The sequence below is a fragment of the Ahaetulla prasina genome, chromosome 14, assembly GCF_028640845.1.
Source record: "Ahaetulla prasina isolate Xishuangbanna chromosome 14, ASM2864084v1, whole genome shotgun sequence".
Taxonomy (NCBI): domain Eukaryota; kingdom Metazoa; phylum Chordata; class Lepidosauria; order Squamata; family Colubridae; genus Ahaetulla; species Ahaetulla prasina.
In genome coordinates, this window is record NC_080552.1 from 10833114 (window position 1) to 10848962 (window position 15849).

Below are 15849 nucleotides of genomic sequence, written 5' to 3' on the forward strand. Positions count from 1 at the left end.
CAATCAGCTTTTTTCTTATTTTCCTCCCCAAAAACTAAGGTGCATTTTATACTCTGGGGCGTTTTATAATCCCAAAAAATACTGTAAGTTGTGTTATGATGGCTGTTCATAATAACAAATTGCTCATGAAATAAACCTCTGAATCTTCAAGTAAGATTTATTGCTTGTGGTTTGTCTGTGTTCCTCTTTATTGGGATATTTTTACGACCACTGGGCTGATAAAAGCTATGTAGACCAGGGGTCTCCAACCTTGGCAACTTGAAGACTTGTGGACTTCAACTCCCGGAATTCCTCAGCCAGCAAAGCTGGGAGTTGGAGTCCACAAGTCTTCAAGTTGCCAAGGTTGGAGACCCCTGATGTAGATGGTTCAGTCTTTTTCATTGCAATGAGAATCCAGGTAGACCTCAACTTATAAAATATATATAAAATATAAAATATATTATAAATATATTTATAAAACTTATAAAAGATATCAAAAATATATTGATATTGATATTGATTGCTTCCTGATTGCTTATTTGTACCCTATGATTATCTTTAAGTGTTGTATCATTAACTGTTAAATTTGTACCCTATGACTGTCATTAAGTGTTGTAAATGTTGAACCTTCATGAAGGTATCTTTTCTTTTGTGTACACTGAGAGCGTATGCACCAAGACAAATTCCTTGTGTGTCCAATCACACAAAGAATTCTATTCTATTCTATTCTATTCTATTCTATTCTATTCTATTCTATTCTATTCTATTCTATAACAGATTCAACTTACTGTCGGGCTGCCTCTGATTATATCTAGGAAAGAATACACTTTGACTTCATTTGCAAATAAAGAAAAGTACTTTTACTAGTTACATCTGGATAGCAGCAGTGCTAAGTTGAATCTGAGACAAAATATGGCTAACAATCTGTATCACCCCTATTCCTCCCTCCTCTTTCCCAAAAGGTCATCAGGTCTGGTCCAATACCAGCTCCTTCCCGGGGTCCCGTGGTAATCGTTTTCCGCAGGTCTCTGGTTGTCAATCATATCAGGAATGCAATGTCCGTTAGAGTTCGCGCTCAAACATTCCTGTTGAATTCAAAATATTAATCTCCCCTCCCACCTTAATTATTTCAGACCGACAGGCCCCTTAAAGGCCCCTCTCTACTTACTTGAATCCAATAGCTATTTACATTAGAAATACAATCCCATGCTATCTAACAACTGAATATAAGGAGTACAAAGAGATACGAAGTTTGGAGTGGAGGCTGACATTTCTATTCTATTCTATTCTAACAGTTCATTTAGTGGCCATCCAAAATTATAACAGCATTGGGGGTGGGAGAAAAGTGACTTGTGACCCGTTTTCACACTTATGACCGTTGCAGCATCCTGTGCAACAAAATTCAGATGCCTGGCAACTGTCTCATACCTATGGCGGCTACGGGATCCTGAAGTCACACGATCCCTTTTGGCGGACCTTCAGGCAAGCAAAGCCAATGAGGAAGCCCGATTCACTTAACAAGCGCAGTGATTCGCTTAGTAACGGTGGCAAGAAAGGTCGTAAAATGGGGCAAGACTCCCTTAACAACTGTCTCGCTTAGTGACAGAAATTTGGGGCTCCACTGTGGTCGTCAGTCGAGGATTACCTGTATCCCGGGAAGGGGGTCTATTCTCCTGCCCCGCCGCCCTTCCCGTTTGCACAACCACCCCCCTTTCAGATGGCTCTCCTCTTGGTCTTTTTTCCTCAACAGTATCGAGTCGGGCAGCTTTACACCATCAGTAAGCACAGCCATCAGGAGAGCGACCGAGGAGAAGGGGTGGAAGTGGTGAAAAACGAGCCTCACGAAGACCCCGTCCATGGCCCGGGCCAGTTCACCGAGAAGCGAGTCCACCTGTCCAGGTGAGGAAGCGCCAGCGACATTTCGAGGACTGGTTTCCCGCTTCTCTTCTTCTCTCTCTCTCTCTCTTGTGGGCAACTTCGTTAAGAGGGGCATCATGTGCCGTCCCTTGCAATAGCCCTGCGAGGCACGTAAGAGGCTTCTTAATTCATCCCTGGAAGCTTTTCAAGAAGAGACTGGACTGCCTTTGGTCAGAAATGGTGTAGGGTCTCCTGCTTGGGCAGGGGGGGGAGTGGTGGGGTTGGACTAGATGACCTCCAAGGTCCCTTCCAACTCTGTTAATCTAATCTAATGTATTCCTGGGAGGGGAAGAAGAAGGCGTACCAAGTGTATCTTGTTTTACGGAGCAACACAACACGTTGGGTTGATGTAGGGAAAGCAATGAGTTAAGGAGGAGTTACTGTATGATGTTGATGGGCAAGATTTTTCTTTGCCCTGTCATTTTCTTTTATTTCCTTTCCGTTATATTAGATCCCTTCTTTCCTTATTCCCCTTCCTCTTCCTCTTCCTCTTCCCCTTCCTCTTCCCTTCCTCTTCCCCTTCCCCTTTTCTTTCCTCCTTTTCTTTCTTTTTTCTTTCTCTTCTCCCTTTCATTTCCTTTTTCTCTTCCCTTTCTCTCTTTCCCCTTCCCTTCCTCCTTCCCTCCCCTCCCTCCTTCCCTTTCCTTCCCTTCCCTTCCTCCTTCCCTCCCCTCCCTCCTTCCCTTTTCTTTCCTTTCCCTTTCTTTTCTATTTCCTTCTTCATCTCCTCCTTATCCCTTTTCCTTCACTCCTCCTTTCCCTCTTCCTCCTTCCCTTCCTTTCTCTTCCCTTTCCTTTCCTTTCTTTCTCTTCTCCCTTTCATTTCCTTTTTCTCTTCCCTTTCTCTCTTTCCCCTTCCCTTCCTCCTTCCCTCCCCTCCCTCCTTCCCTTTCCTTCCCTTCCCTTCCTCCTTCCCTCCCCTCCCTCCTTCCCTTTTCTTTCCTTTCCTTTCTTTTCTATTTCCTTCTTCCTCTCCTTCCTTTTCCCTTTTCCTTCACTCCCTCCTTTCCCTCTCCCTCCTTCCCTTCCTTTCTCTTCCCTTTCCCTTTCTTTTCTCTTTCCTTCTTCCTCTCTTCCTTCCCTTTTCCCTTTCACTTCCTTCTTCCTCTCCCTCCTTCCTCCTTCCCTTTTCCCTTTCACTCCCTTCTTCCTCTCCCTCCTTCCTCCTTCCCTTTTCCCTTTCACTCCCTTCTTCCTCTCCCTCCTTCCTCCTTCTCTTTTCCTATTTCCTTTCCTGTAGCCAATTGCTGCCCACCTTTGTTTTAACTTCACCAAACCGCTTTCAAGTTAATGCTCTTGTATTTCACCCTTAACAATGGTGGGATGGTGACCTTTGGAAAGGCTACTATCATTTGCAAAAATAATAATAGTAGTTGTGAGAAGGTGCCAGTAAGCAGCCCTGGGATTGGAGGTTGCTTAGTGCACTGACCTGAATTCATGCTATATAGAATTTTCTCCCAAGACTGAATCCTTGCTACTCAGCATCATTCTTCTTCTCCACCTCCATGGTGCTGTTTTGCTTTCCTCCAATATCCATTTGTTCTCTGCTTTCCAATTAACTTGTCATGAAATCTGACAATTGCTCCAGGCTGGGTTTTGCAGGAACCCAGCCTGATAAAATATTCCACCAACCCTCCATTTCTCCTTCCTTTTCTACCACTGCTCTGCCTTGCAGCTCTCACGCATCAGCCGCTCTCGGTCCAAATCTGCCCATTTTGCAGAATGGGCAAATTATTTGGGGAGATGCTCGGAGGGCAGGTAGGGACTCATTGGCTCAGTGGGGCTAAGATGCTGAGCTTGTCGATCGAAAGGTCGGCAGTTGAGCGGTTCGAATCCCTAGTGCTGCATAACGGGGTGAGTTCCTGTTACTTGTCCCAGCTTCTGCCAACCTAGCAGTTTGAAAGCACGTAAAAAATGCAAGTAGAAAAATAGTGACCACCTTTGGCGGGAAGGTAACAGCGTTCCGTGCACCTTTGGCATTTAGTCATGCCAGCCACATGACCACGGAGACGTCTTCAGACAGTGCTGGCTCTTTGGCTTTACCATTTAAGCTCACTCCGACTGCTTCAGTGACTCCATCCAGCCACCTCATTCTCTGCCGTCCCCTTCTTCTTTTGCCCTCAATCTTTCCCAGCATTAGGCTCTTCTCCAGTGAGTCTGTCCTTCTCATTAGGTGGCCAAAGTATTTGAGTTTTGTCTTCAGGATCTGGCCTTCTAAAGAGCAGTTAGGGTTGATCTCCTCTAGGACTGACCGGTTGGATCGCCTTGTAGTCCAAGGGAATTGCAGGAGTCTTCTCCAGCACCCTAAAGGCCTCAATTAAGGTGAGAGTACTATGGGTTTAGTCTGGCAAGATTCTGTCTCTTGTGTCTAAGCAAACAGAGACCTGAACTTTGGCTGGATTGTTCTATGTCATTTTTGGGATGAGCCTAACCACAACAGAACTTCTAGCCCCTTTTATCAGTGAGTTCATTAAGGCAAAATATTTCACAATGTTTAGAATCTCTTCCTGCTGGGAATTTTCACACATGGACTGAGCTGTTTTCTATGAAATAAGCTACTGACAACCTCCTATCCTACAATATCTATTTGGTTGGCTATGTCTAAAATGCCTCCTGTTATTTTCCTATCCCAGTGGTCAGCAACCCGTGGCTCTGGAGCCGCATGTGGCTCTTTCATCCCTCTGCTGCGGCTCCTCGTTGCCAGTCAGCTCCCCAATTGATAGGGCTTTCGGTTAGGACAGGTAGAGGAAAAAGGATTCTGCACTAGGAGGAGACTCTATGGTGGGGGAACCGGACTTCCAGTCAGCCAAGGAAAAAGGACACTGTGCTAGGCGGAGACTCTATGGTGGGGGAACTGGACATCCAGTCAGCTCCAGAATTGAACGAGGAGCTTCTGGTTAGGACCTTTGTGGCTCTTTTGAGTGTTTAAGGTTGCCTACCCCTATCCTAGCTGCACCATTTGATGGGTACTCGGGGGCTGTTTTTCTCTGCCCCTTGGCAGAGATGAAAGGGTCTGGATCCTGTTGGCAGAGCCCCAGATTTGAAGCTGCCTTTTAATAACAGAGGGGAAGCTTCATTTTATAATCCAGCTCTTTACTTACCTTTGATGTCAATTCATTCTGTTCTTTGCATTTCGGAGAACAGAGCACAGTGGTTTGGCCAAATGCCATTGTTTCAAATCTATTACCTCCCACTGATATTTCCTTTTGATTTTGCCCAGTGGGCATGGATGCACTATCATCATCATGTACCCACAGGAGGAGAAGAACAGCAAGTTGCTTTTCTAAGAAGCGTAAACAAGGATTTATTTTGGCTTGAGCAATACCAAAAACATCCATGCTTAATCCAGAAGAAACCTGAAATGATATCCAGGGTAAACCAAGGACTGAATGTTTTACGTTGACTAACTAGAAGGCTGAACATTTTCCTCTTACCATTCCCACCACCATGAAGGAACCATTCATTTTGGAGATGGGAAGATATTGTGGCCCACCGTGACCACCGGTGACCAGTGGAACTGGCAGCAGAGTCGGACAGTGAGGAGGTTGGGGAGGAAGATGGGCCAGTCCTGTGGGCTGGGGAAAGTTCAGACAAGGGCTCTGCGTCGGAGGTAGAGAGGGAGATAGACGGCAGTGAGGCAGAGGAACAGCTGGGGCCCGTTCCTAGTGTGCGCATGCACAAAGCTGCCAGAAGACAAGAGCAACTCAGAAAGCAGGGTCAACTTGGGAGTCAAGCCACACCTTGGGGGTGATTGCCCCCCCCCATAGGAAACAAAAAGAGGAGTGAATGGGGAGGGGGCTTTTGCAGGAAACAGTTTGTTCGTTCGGTAGCTTCAAAAGTGAAAAGTTCTGTTCGTGACTCTGAGAGACTCTGTGCCAAGTTTTGCCTTACTCTGCGTTTGGAAACAAGTTACGTGGCAGCTTGCCAAGTGAGATAAGGTCTATGTTGAGAAATATTCCTTTGAAAAACTGTTTGGACAAACCTTGCTGACTGTGAATGGAAGTAATTCACAGTCGTGTAAATAAAAGAGGTTTTGCCGGGCACCAATTCCCGCTTCCTGCTTTTTAAGGGAGCCTAGGTCAGAACCACATTTACATATGATGCCTTATTACCATCCTTTCAATGACTCATGTTAGTCATTGTCGTGTCCCACTCCTCCGCTGATGGCCGGGTCAGCGAAATCCGAATCAGGCGTGCCTCTGCAGCTCTGCCAAAGTCCTAGCAAAGTTCTCAAGGCAGGCAGGAGACCAGAAAGTGACTTCAGCAAGATAAGGTAGACTTTGCCTGACTCAGAGAATGCCAGAAAGCAGATCCTTTATATAGGCCATGGGGTGTGGCTCCATGACTCAACATTTATCCAGGCCTGCCCCTCCCTTCCTTCTGTTGCCGCCGCCTATCAATTCTCCTTAAGCGAGGGTCACTCCAGTCTGCAGCTGTTGGTAATTGACCTTCCTCAGGCTCACATGCTGTGGGGGAGGGGGAGTTGCTCCGTTTGCCTGGGCATGGAGCCAGAGCTGGGGGCTGGAGGTATTTCTTCCTCCTCAGCCTGCCTGGGCATGGAGCCAGGCCTGGGGCCGGGAGGCATTCTAGAACATTCCTCAGCGTTCGGAACAGATAAGATGGGCCCGGCTGCGGGGAAAGTGGACGAGGCACAACAGTCATTGGGGGCAGGGGGGGAAGTCCGTGGTTTTGTCCTCAGCATCTCCTAGGAAAGTTCTCTTGCTAGGAACCTAGAGAAGTTCCATCACTGTATATAGAATGTGGACAAATAACCAGGCAAAATATAAAATTAAATTAAATTAAATAAATAAATAAATAAAGCAACTTCTGTATTCCATCTGGCCCAGGGGTGAAATCCAGCAGGTTCTGACAGGTTCTGGAGAACTAGTAGCGGAAATTTTGAGCAGTTCGGAGAACCGGTAGCGGAAACTTTGAATAGTTTGGAGAACTGGCAAATACCACCTCTGGCTGGCCCCAGAGTGGGGTGGGGATGGAGATTTTGCAATATCCTTCCCACAAGATTAGGGAGGGAATGGGGATTTTGCAGTATCCTTCCCCTGAAGTGGAGAGAGAATGGGGATTTTGCAATATCCTTCCTCCAGGAGTGGGGAGGGAATGGGGATTTTGCAATAGCCTTCCTCCAGGAGTGGGGAGGGAATGGGGATTTTGCAATAGCCTTCCTCCAGGAGTGGGGAGGGAATGGAGATTTTACAGTATCCTTCCCCTGCCACGCCCATCAAGCCACACCACGCCCACCAAGCCACGCCCACAGAACCGGTAGTAAAAAAAAAGGGATTTCACCACTGATCTGGCCCAATCATCTCTTTGATGCAGGAAATTAGAATCATCCCCAAATGATATTGGCCTACTTTCTTGTTGCAGAACCCATCTTTCCATCTAAATAATTGGACACGTTTCCCTTACTTTCAAGAACATATGTTTCTTCTACTGTTGAGTTGCAAGATGTTCTCCTAGATTTGAATATGTGAGGTTGGTTCCTTCCTATCTTCAGTTAGATCTTCCTTCTCCTAGGTGATAATATTTCTGGGATTAGAAAAACTCATTTTTAATCTCTTCCTTCTCTGGGGAAAACGTATTCAGTTTCTTCAACTTTTCCTAAGAGACCTTGTTTTATGGACCCCTCTAAATATCTTCCCTTCCTCTAGATCCTTCTTTGAAAGGAAATCTTCTTAGAAAGGATCCTTCTTCAAAGAAGAGGGAGCGGGCGGGGTCAACCTATTCTCCAAAGCACCTGGATGCAGGACAATAAGCAATGGATGGAAACTGATCAAAGGGAGAGAAAACCTAGAACTGAGGAGAAATTTCCTGACGGTGAGGATAATAAACTAGTGGCCTTCAGAAGTTGTGGGTGCTCCATCACTAGAGGCTTTGAAGAAGAGACTGGACAGCCACTTGTCTGGAATGGTGTAGGGGTTCCTGCTTGAGCAGTGGGTTGGACTAGAAGGCCTCCAAGGTCCCTTCCAATTCTGTTATTCTTAATGCACCCTGAACTGAATGCACATTTACTACACAGCAAAACGTTCATTAGTGGCATCCTTAGCTGTTCCTTCTACCCTTTTCTCCTCAGATCAGACCTTATTCCAGGCCCTTGCAACTTCATGATAATAGTTTTTATATGTCGGCCTTCCATTTTCGCCAAATCTTCTCGGACTGGCAAATCTATCTTGAGCATAACTATTTTTTTTGAAATTTCAAAAGAATTGGTGCTCTCTTAAAACCTCTTTCCCTCCCCCCACCCCGCAAAAAAAAAATGTAAATTTGTTTCGTTTTAATTTAATTCAAAGGAATCAGGCCTGTCTTTTGAAAGATGCCAAATACCTTCTATTCTTCATTTGTAACAGCTGGACAGGAATATCCTCAAAATAAATACAGGTCTCCTTCTGCCCCTTAGGAGCTGTTATCTTCTACCTCTCATAGGCGCTTTTGCCCATTCTGGATAACTGAGTTGAAAGAGACCTTGAAGGACTTCTAGTTCAACGCCCCCTGCTCAAGCAGAAGATCCTATACCGGGGTGAAATGCTCCCGATTAGGACCGGATCATCTGATCCGGTAACGATGGTGGCGGGTGGTTCAGAGAACCGGTAGCAAAAATCCCTGCACCCCTCCATGCCCAGCAATCATGAGAGGTTTTTTTCTTAACTTTTAAAAGCATTTTTTCTTTGGCTGAAAAAATGCTTTTAAAAGTAAAAAAAAAAAGCCTCTGATGATCGCGTGGCTCAGCTGGGATCGTCAGAACCTTTTAAAAGCCTTTTTTCTACAACCTCTTTGCCAAAGTGGTTGTAAAAAAATGCTTTTAAAAGGCTCCTCTGGCGATCCCAGCTGAGTTGCCTGATCATTAGAGGCTTTTAAAAGCATTTTTTCTACAACCTCTTCGGCCAAAGAGGTTGTAGAAAAAATGCTTTTAAAAGTAAAAAAAAAGCCCCTGATGATCTCAGCTGGGATCGTCAGAACCTTTTAAAAGCATTTTTTTCTACAACCTCTTTGCCAAAGAGGTTGTAAAAAAATGCTTTTAAAAGGCTCGTCTGGCGATCCCAGCTGAGTTGCCTGATCATTAGAGGCTTTTAAAAGCATTTTTTCTACAACCTCTTCAGCCAAAGAGGTTGTAGAAAAAATGCTTTTAAAAGTAAAAAAAAAAAAAGTTGGCCATGCCCATCCAGTCACATTACCCCACCACCACCAAGCCACACCCACAGAATTGGTAGTAACAAATTTTACATTTCACCCCACCCTATACCTGTGATGGCGAACCTATGGCACACGTACCAGAGGTAGCACGCAGAGCCCTCTCTGCTGGTATGGGCGTCGTCACCCCAGGTCAGATCTCCGTGGCGTTTGTTTCATGAGCTTCTGTTTCCCTTCCAACGACGAAACAGATGCTCACAAAGGAAAAAGATCTGACCTCTTGCTGCGCTGCTGGTGTCTTTGGGTCTCTGCTGTGCGCGCATGACCGTGCAGGTTCATCTGCCTGTTGGTGCATGTCGGTGCAGGTTTGTGCACATGTTGGTGCATGTTGGCGCATGCGCATGCATGTTGGTACATGCATGCCTTTGCACGTGCGCACACATTCCTTTGAGTTCGGGCAAGCACGAGTGCACAGTTTGGACACTCTGCGTCTAAAAGGTTTACCATCACTGCCCTATATCATTATGGACAAATGGTTACCCAATCTCTTTTTAAAAACTTCCAGTGTTGGAGCACCTACAACTTCTAAAGGCGAGCTGTTCCATTGATTCATTGTTCTAACTGTCAGGACATTTCTCCTTAGTTCTAGGTTGCTTCTCTCCTTTATGAGTTTCCATCCATTGTTTCTTGTCCTGCCTTCAGGAGCTTTGGAGAATAGCTTGACTCTCTCTTCCTTGTGGGAGCCCCTCAAATATTGGAAGACGGTTATCATGTCACCTTAGTCCTTCTTTTTATTAGGCATATCCAATTCCTGCAAACATATGTTTTAGGCTCCAATCCAGTGGTGAAATCCAATTTTTTTTTACTACCAGTTCTGTGGGTGTGGCTTGGTGGGCATGGCTTGGTGGGCATGGCAGGGGAAGGATATTGCAAAATTTCTATTCCCACCCCACTCCAGGGGCAAAATCTCCATACCCACCCCACTCCAGGGGAAGGATGCTGCAAAATCTCCATTCTCTCCCCACTCTGGGGTTAGCCAGAGGTGGTATTTGCCGGTTCTCCAACTACTCGGAATTTCTGCTACCAGTTCTCCAGAACCTGTCAGAACCTGCTGGATTTCACCCCTACTCCAATCCCCTAATCATCTTTGTTGCTCTTCTCTGCATTCTTTCTAGGGTCTCAATTGTTCAATTTCCTCCTTTGACCCTTTGCTGTTTCTTATAGAGAGCACTATAGATGCAGCCAAATCTCTTTGACTTACTGATAGGATATGGCCGTAGCTATCTGCTCTTCCTCCCCCATTAGCTAGCCTTGGTTGAATCTTCTTAAGGAGATGGGCTGTCATCCTTGAAAGCCCGAAACATTCTCCGCAGAAAAGGGAAGAAAAATTATTCCTTCTGGGCCTTCATTTATACTTTCAACTGCTCAGTTTCCAGCCTCTCTCTCTCTCTGTTTCTGGCTGCAGGCCCTGCCTTGATCAATAATGTTTTACTTTCCAGGATGGTTGTTTTGAGTTAATTGACTCAATGATGTTGACAACAGTGGCTGGGTGAAGGTCAGCCTGCTTTCTTTGATCTGGGGAGGGGGCTCCATTTAGATCAGACCCAAAAGCCTCCCTAACTCAACAGTGGGGACCTCTTGTCATTATGAGTGAGCCTGTATCTGACAAGCACCGTAGGAGGAAGGGGACTTTTCAAGCCTCGGGAGCTTCAGAGAAAAGTTATTCGTGATGGGAACTCTCTGGGTAGCTTCTTTATCAGCTCCCGATTCTGATGTGCTGCTATTACCTTTTCAAGCTCAGTGCCATACTGAAGTGTTGAGTTATAGCTCCCATCATCCTGCAGTTAATTTGATAGTATCCAGGGATGGGCTGCTACGGGTTCGGAGGGGTTTGGGAGAACCTCTAGCTAAGATTCTGTTCAGTTTGGAGAACTTCCAAATCCCACCCCTGGCTGGCTCCGCCCCTCCCGCCCCTCCTAGGAGTCCCCACATGCCCCATTTTGGATGCAGGTGGAGACTTGGGGAGGGCCAAAAATGGGCCTACTGGAAGTTCGGGAAGGCTGGAAACAGGCTCATTTCCAGCCTCCAGATAGCCTCCTGAGCCTGGGGAGGCTGTTTTCGCCCTCCCGGAGGCTCAAGAAAACCCTCCGGAGCCTGGGGGGGCAAAAACGCGCCCCCCCCCCTCCGCCCTAGTCAGGAGGCTGACTAGACCATGCCCACCATGGCCACACCCACTCAGCAACCGGGTAGAGAACCCCTTGCTAAAATTTTTGCAGCCCACCTCTGATAGTATCCTTGTTCACACAACTGCAGGTTATCAAGTTGGAGAAGTTTGTGTTCACCACTGCTGATTGACAGTTCCTTCTGCAGCTCGCTGTTTCAGTAATGAACAGGGCAATGAGTGAAGGGTCTTCTCTTTAACCTCATTCTTTATTACTATAGGCCTTCTAGAAGTCTTGATGCATTGTTGTTCTTAGGAAATGAATGGAGGGTCTTCTCCTTAACCTTCTATCATATTGTGTCTTCTGAATGTCCCAATGCTTTGTTGTTCTTCGGAAATGAGCCGAGAGTCTTCCCTTTCACTTCTTTCCATGTTCTGTCTTTTAGACATCTTGAATCTTTGATGTTCTTAGAAAATGAGTGGAGGGTCTTCTCCTTAACCACCTTCCATGTTGTGTCTTCTAGAGGTCCTGAGGCTTTGTTGTTCTTAGGAAATGAGCGGAGGGTCTTCTCCGTAACCTCCTTCCATGTTGCATCTTCTAGAAGTCCTGAGGCTTTGTTGTTCTTAGGAAATGAGTGGACGGTCTTCTCCTTAACCTCCTTCCATGTTGCATCTTCTAGAAGTCCTGAGGCTTTGTTGTTCCTTCCTTGTTCCTGCTCCTAAACCAAGCCAAGCCCTGCCCATGAATGAAGAAGAGTGCATTGCCTGAATGGGGAGGAGAAACCCTAACCTGTTGACCCTAGCTGTTGCCTGAAGGGATAGTCACTGCTGTTACCTCACACCTTTTGAGGCATCTTGTAACACAGGGCTCTGATTGTTATCCTTAGGTGACCCTGCATCCATGCCACTCATAGGAAGCAAGCTGGGCATCCCTTTTAGAAAGTTTTGATTTATCCTCATCGTCTTTTTCAATAGCCGCCCCTGTCATCTCGTATTACCTCCCTCCTGGTTCCAAATGTGCGACGCCTGCTAGGTTCGCTTGGGCTAAATCCATTTAAATGCAGGCTCTCCAACCTGCAATTGAATTTAGGATTAGCCTGTCAGTCTCTCTCTGTTTACCTTTCTCCTTTCCTCCCAGCTTACACCGATACAAGCAGATTTTACCTTGCAATTGCATTTGAGCTTGGAGCCCCTAAGCGTTTTTTTCCCAGCTGGCTTAAACTCAGCTTCCTAATTTTGGGGGCTGGATTGCTTGATGATCCTGGAATATAACACTGACAGCTTACTTCCCTCACACCCCACCAGCATGGATCTGTCTCTTTGCAATACCGATCAAAACCAGCTGGCCATTGCTAGAGTTGTCCATGTGGGAAACAAGTTATATTTTTAGACTGTGTTCTCACGACTCTTCTCCTAAGGGAAATTCTATTTATAGAGGACAAAACCGAACAGGAGTCATTGAGTGATAGGAAAGGGAGATCGTTTCTCCCTGCAAATTCCAGCTGGCAGGTGACACCGTGGCAAAACAAGAACCTTTTTGAAACGGAGGGCTTCGATGTGACAGCTGCCAGCGGAGAACTTCAGCCATGTTCATGTGGGGTTGTCTTGAAAGCCCCTAGTCCAGGGGTCCCCAACCTTTCAGACCTCAGGGATCACTAATTTCAGAATTTTAAATCCCGCGGACCACTAATATGATCTGCCTGATGACCGGCTGGGGGGGCCTCCTATTTTCCCCCACAGCGACAACAATCCTGTGAGGTGCATTGGGCTGAGAGAGGACGATTGGCTCAAAGTCGCCTAGCCAGCTTTCATGCCTAAGGTGGAACCAGAACTCACCATCTCTTGGTGATTGATTGACCCAAAGTCACCCAGCCAGCTTTCACAGCTAAAGTAGGACTAGAACTCACTATCTCCTGGCGATTGGCCCAAAGTCACCCAGTCAGCTTTCACAGCTAAGGTAGGACTAGAAGTCCCTCTCTCCTGGCGATTGGCCCAAAGTCACCCAGCTTTCATACCTAAGATTGGATTAGAAGTCACAGTCTCCCAGTTTCTAGCCTGGTGCCTTAACCACTAGGCCAAGCTGGCTCTGAGGAAGTGAAAGTTGGACTTTAAGAAGCAGGATAAGCAGAGTATTGACGCTTTGAACTTTGGAGAAGTTGGAGAGACTCCTGAGCCGACCATGGTCAACCAAGGAAACAAACAAATAGCCCGTTGCACAACTCAACCCAGAGTTCTTACTCAAGGCACAAATCACCAAATTGTCATACTCTGGACATTATGCTGGCATTAATGTGGAGATGTGAAGGAAAGAGGAGAAGAGGGTGACCAGCAGGAAGGTGGAGAGACTTGGTTACCGTGGCAATGAATTGGAAGACCTTCACTGCAGGAAGACTAGGTTGAGGAAAGGTTTTCCTAGAGAAATTTTATCTACAGGGGTGGCTAAGAGTCTACACTGACTTGATGGCACATACTCGATCAATGAAGCTTTTATGTTTCCTTCTTTTTTGAAAGAGGGAAGAGACATTCCCTAAAATCAGTGTCTGGAGCTGATCCAACAGGCAAAAGGTGGGATTCAGCTGGTTCGGTCCGGTTCGGGCGAACCGGTAGTAGCGAGTGCGGGAGGCTCTGCCCACCTGCCTGGATATAATGCGCGAGCACTGCGTATGCACAGAAGGCCGTGCACATGCTCAGAGGAGCTCACATTTGCAACCCGGTAGGGAAGGTAAGTGAAGGAGCCTGTTATTAAAACACAGTAGCCTGCAATTACTGCAGGTTCAAGCCCCACCAGGCCCAAGGTTGACTCAGCCTTCCATCCTTTATAAGGTAGGTAAAATGAGGACCCAGATTGTTGGGGGGGCAATAAGTTGACTTTGTAAATATACAAATAGAATGAGACTATTGCCTTACACACTGTAAGCCGCCCTGAGTCTTCGGAGAAGGGCGGGATATAAATGTAAAAAAAAAAAAAAATCCCACCTCTGCCAACAGCCCGTATGCGGGAACAAACTGTTTAGATCACGGGTCTCCAACCTTGGCAACTTGAAGACTTGTGGACTTCAACTCCCAGAATTCCTCAGCCAGCAAAGCTGGATGAGGAATTCTGGGAGTTGAAGTCCACAAGTTTTAAAGTTGCCAAGGCTGGAGAACCCTGCTTTAGATGAGGGTACACAAACTATATATAGTATTTATTGAAGGGTGTTCGAAATGAGTAATCCAAGAATGGCATCAATTGCTGTGGTTCAAAACCAGTCCTGTATAGGAAAACGACGATCCTCAAACCGCCTTGCATAACATTGTCTTCTTAATCCATGTGGCGGCCCCCACTCCTCTGAGGAGAACAGCCTGTTTCGGTTCATCTGTTCTAACAGTGAGATTTTTGCTGATATGTTTCTTCTAACCAACGGTGAGAATAAACTGTAATATCAGAGGCTTCACTCATCTATTTTATTCTTCTGGGGTTCGAGAGGGGAGAAATAGGAAGATCTGGGCTGTTTGCATTCAGTACACTTGCTCAGTGGTGGGATTCAAGTAATTTAACAACCGGTTCTCTGCCCTAATAATTTCTCCCAATAACCAGTCGGCCAAAGTGCTAAGAAAGTTAACAACCGGTTCTCCCAAACTGGCTGAATCCCACCACCGCATTTTCTCCTCCAGGAACTGGAAAAAATAAAAGTGGAATAAAACCGAGTTGGTGGTCTAATTCAGGGGTCACCAACCTTTCGGACCTCAGGGACCACTAAATTCGTAATTTTAAATCCCGCAAACCACTAATAGGACCTGCCTAATGACCGGCTGGGTAGGCATGGGTAGGTGGTCATGTGACTGGGTGGGTGTGGCCAGCTCAATGTCACTCACATCGAGGGGCACCTTGCCGGCTTCTACTCACCCCTCCCCTCCCAACCACTCCTCGCAGGGGTGTGTCAAATTTGATTTCATTGAGGGCCGCAGCAGGGTTGTGTTTGACCTTGGGGGTGGGGAGGTGTGGCCAGGGTGGGTGTGGCCAGCTCGACATCACTCATATCAAGGGCTACCCTTTAGTGGCCCAGGTGGTCTGCCACCAAAAACAGGCTCCCGAGCTCCGTTTTCAGCTGTGACAGCCTCCTGTAACCCTCTGCCACCAAAAACGGAGCTCGGGAGGGCCGCCCACAGCTCTCCTGAACTCCGTTTTTGCTGGCAGAGGCATCGCAGGCTGGTCCTTCATGTTTCCACAGTGACCCCACGGGCTAGATCTAAACACCCCATGGGCCAGATATCTGGCCTGTAGGCCTTGAGTTTGACAGCCATGCTATAGAGCTAATTTGGGTTAATTTGGGATATACAGTAGTGGCCAAAATTGTGGAAACCTTTTGGGAAAAGTGTATTTTCTAAAACTAGCTAATAACCCCTCTTTTTTTTGGAGTAGTACCATAAAATTATATATCAATGGAAAGACAATTTAATCAAAAATGTAATGCAATAACTTTTAGGAAGGATTTGCTATTAGAATATCAGTTACAGTATAAAGAAGAAAAGTGAAACAGGTAGAAAAAATGAGATACAGAAAAATGATCCCCATGTCAGTTAATCCTTAGTTGGGTAACCTTTAGCATGAATTACAGCCTTACAACGTCTTCCCATGAAGTGAACCAAGTCTTTTAGTTCCGCAGCTG

At 46.3% G+C, this 15849-nt stretch overlaps 1 protein-coding gene across 5 annotated transcripts in view; it reads left to right on the forward strand.

Annotated features, from left to right (window-relative positions):
• LOC131185339 (cytoplasmic phosphatidylinositol transfer protein 1-like) overlaps nt 1–15849 on the forward strand; it is a 73755-nt gene that overhangs the window by 25467 nt on the left and 32439 nt on the right. For all 5 annotated transcript variants that reach the window (XM_058157780.1, XM_058157784.1, XM_058157782.1 and 2 more), the window contains exon 3: nt 1730–1878. In XM_058157780.1, the coding sequence (XP_058013763.1) occupies nt 1730–1878 (149 nt within the window). The remainder of the gene's footprint in view (nt 1–1729; nt 1879–15849) is intronic.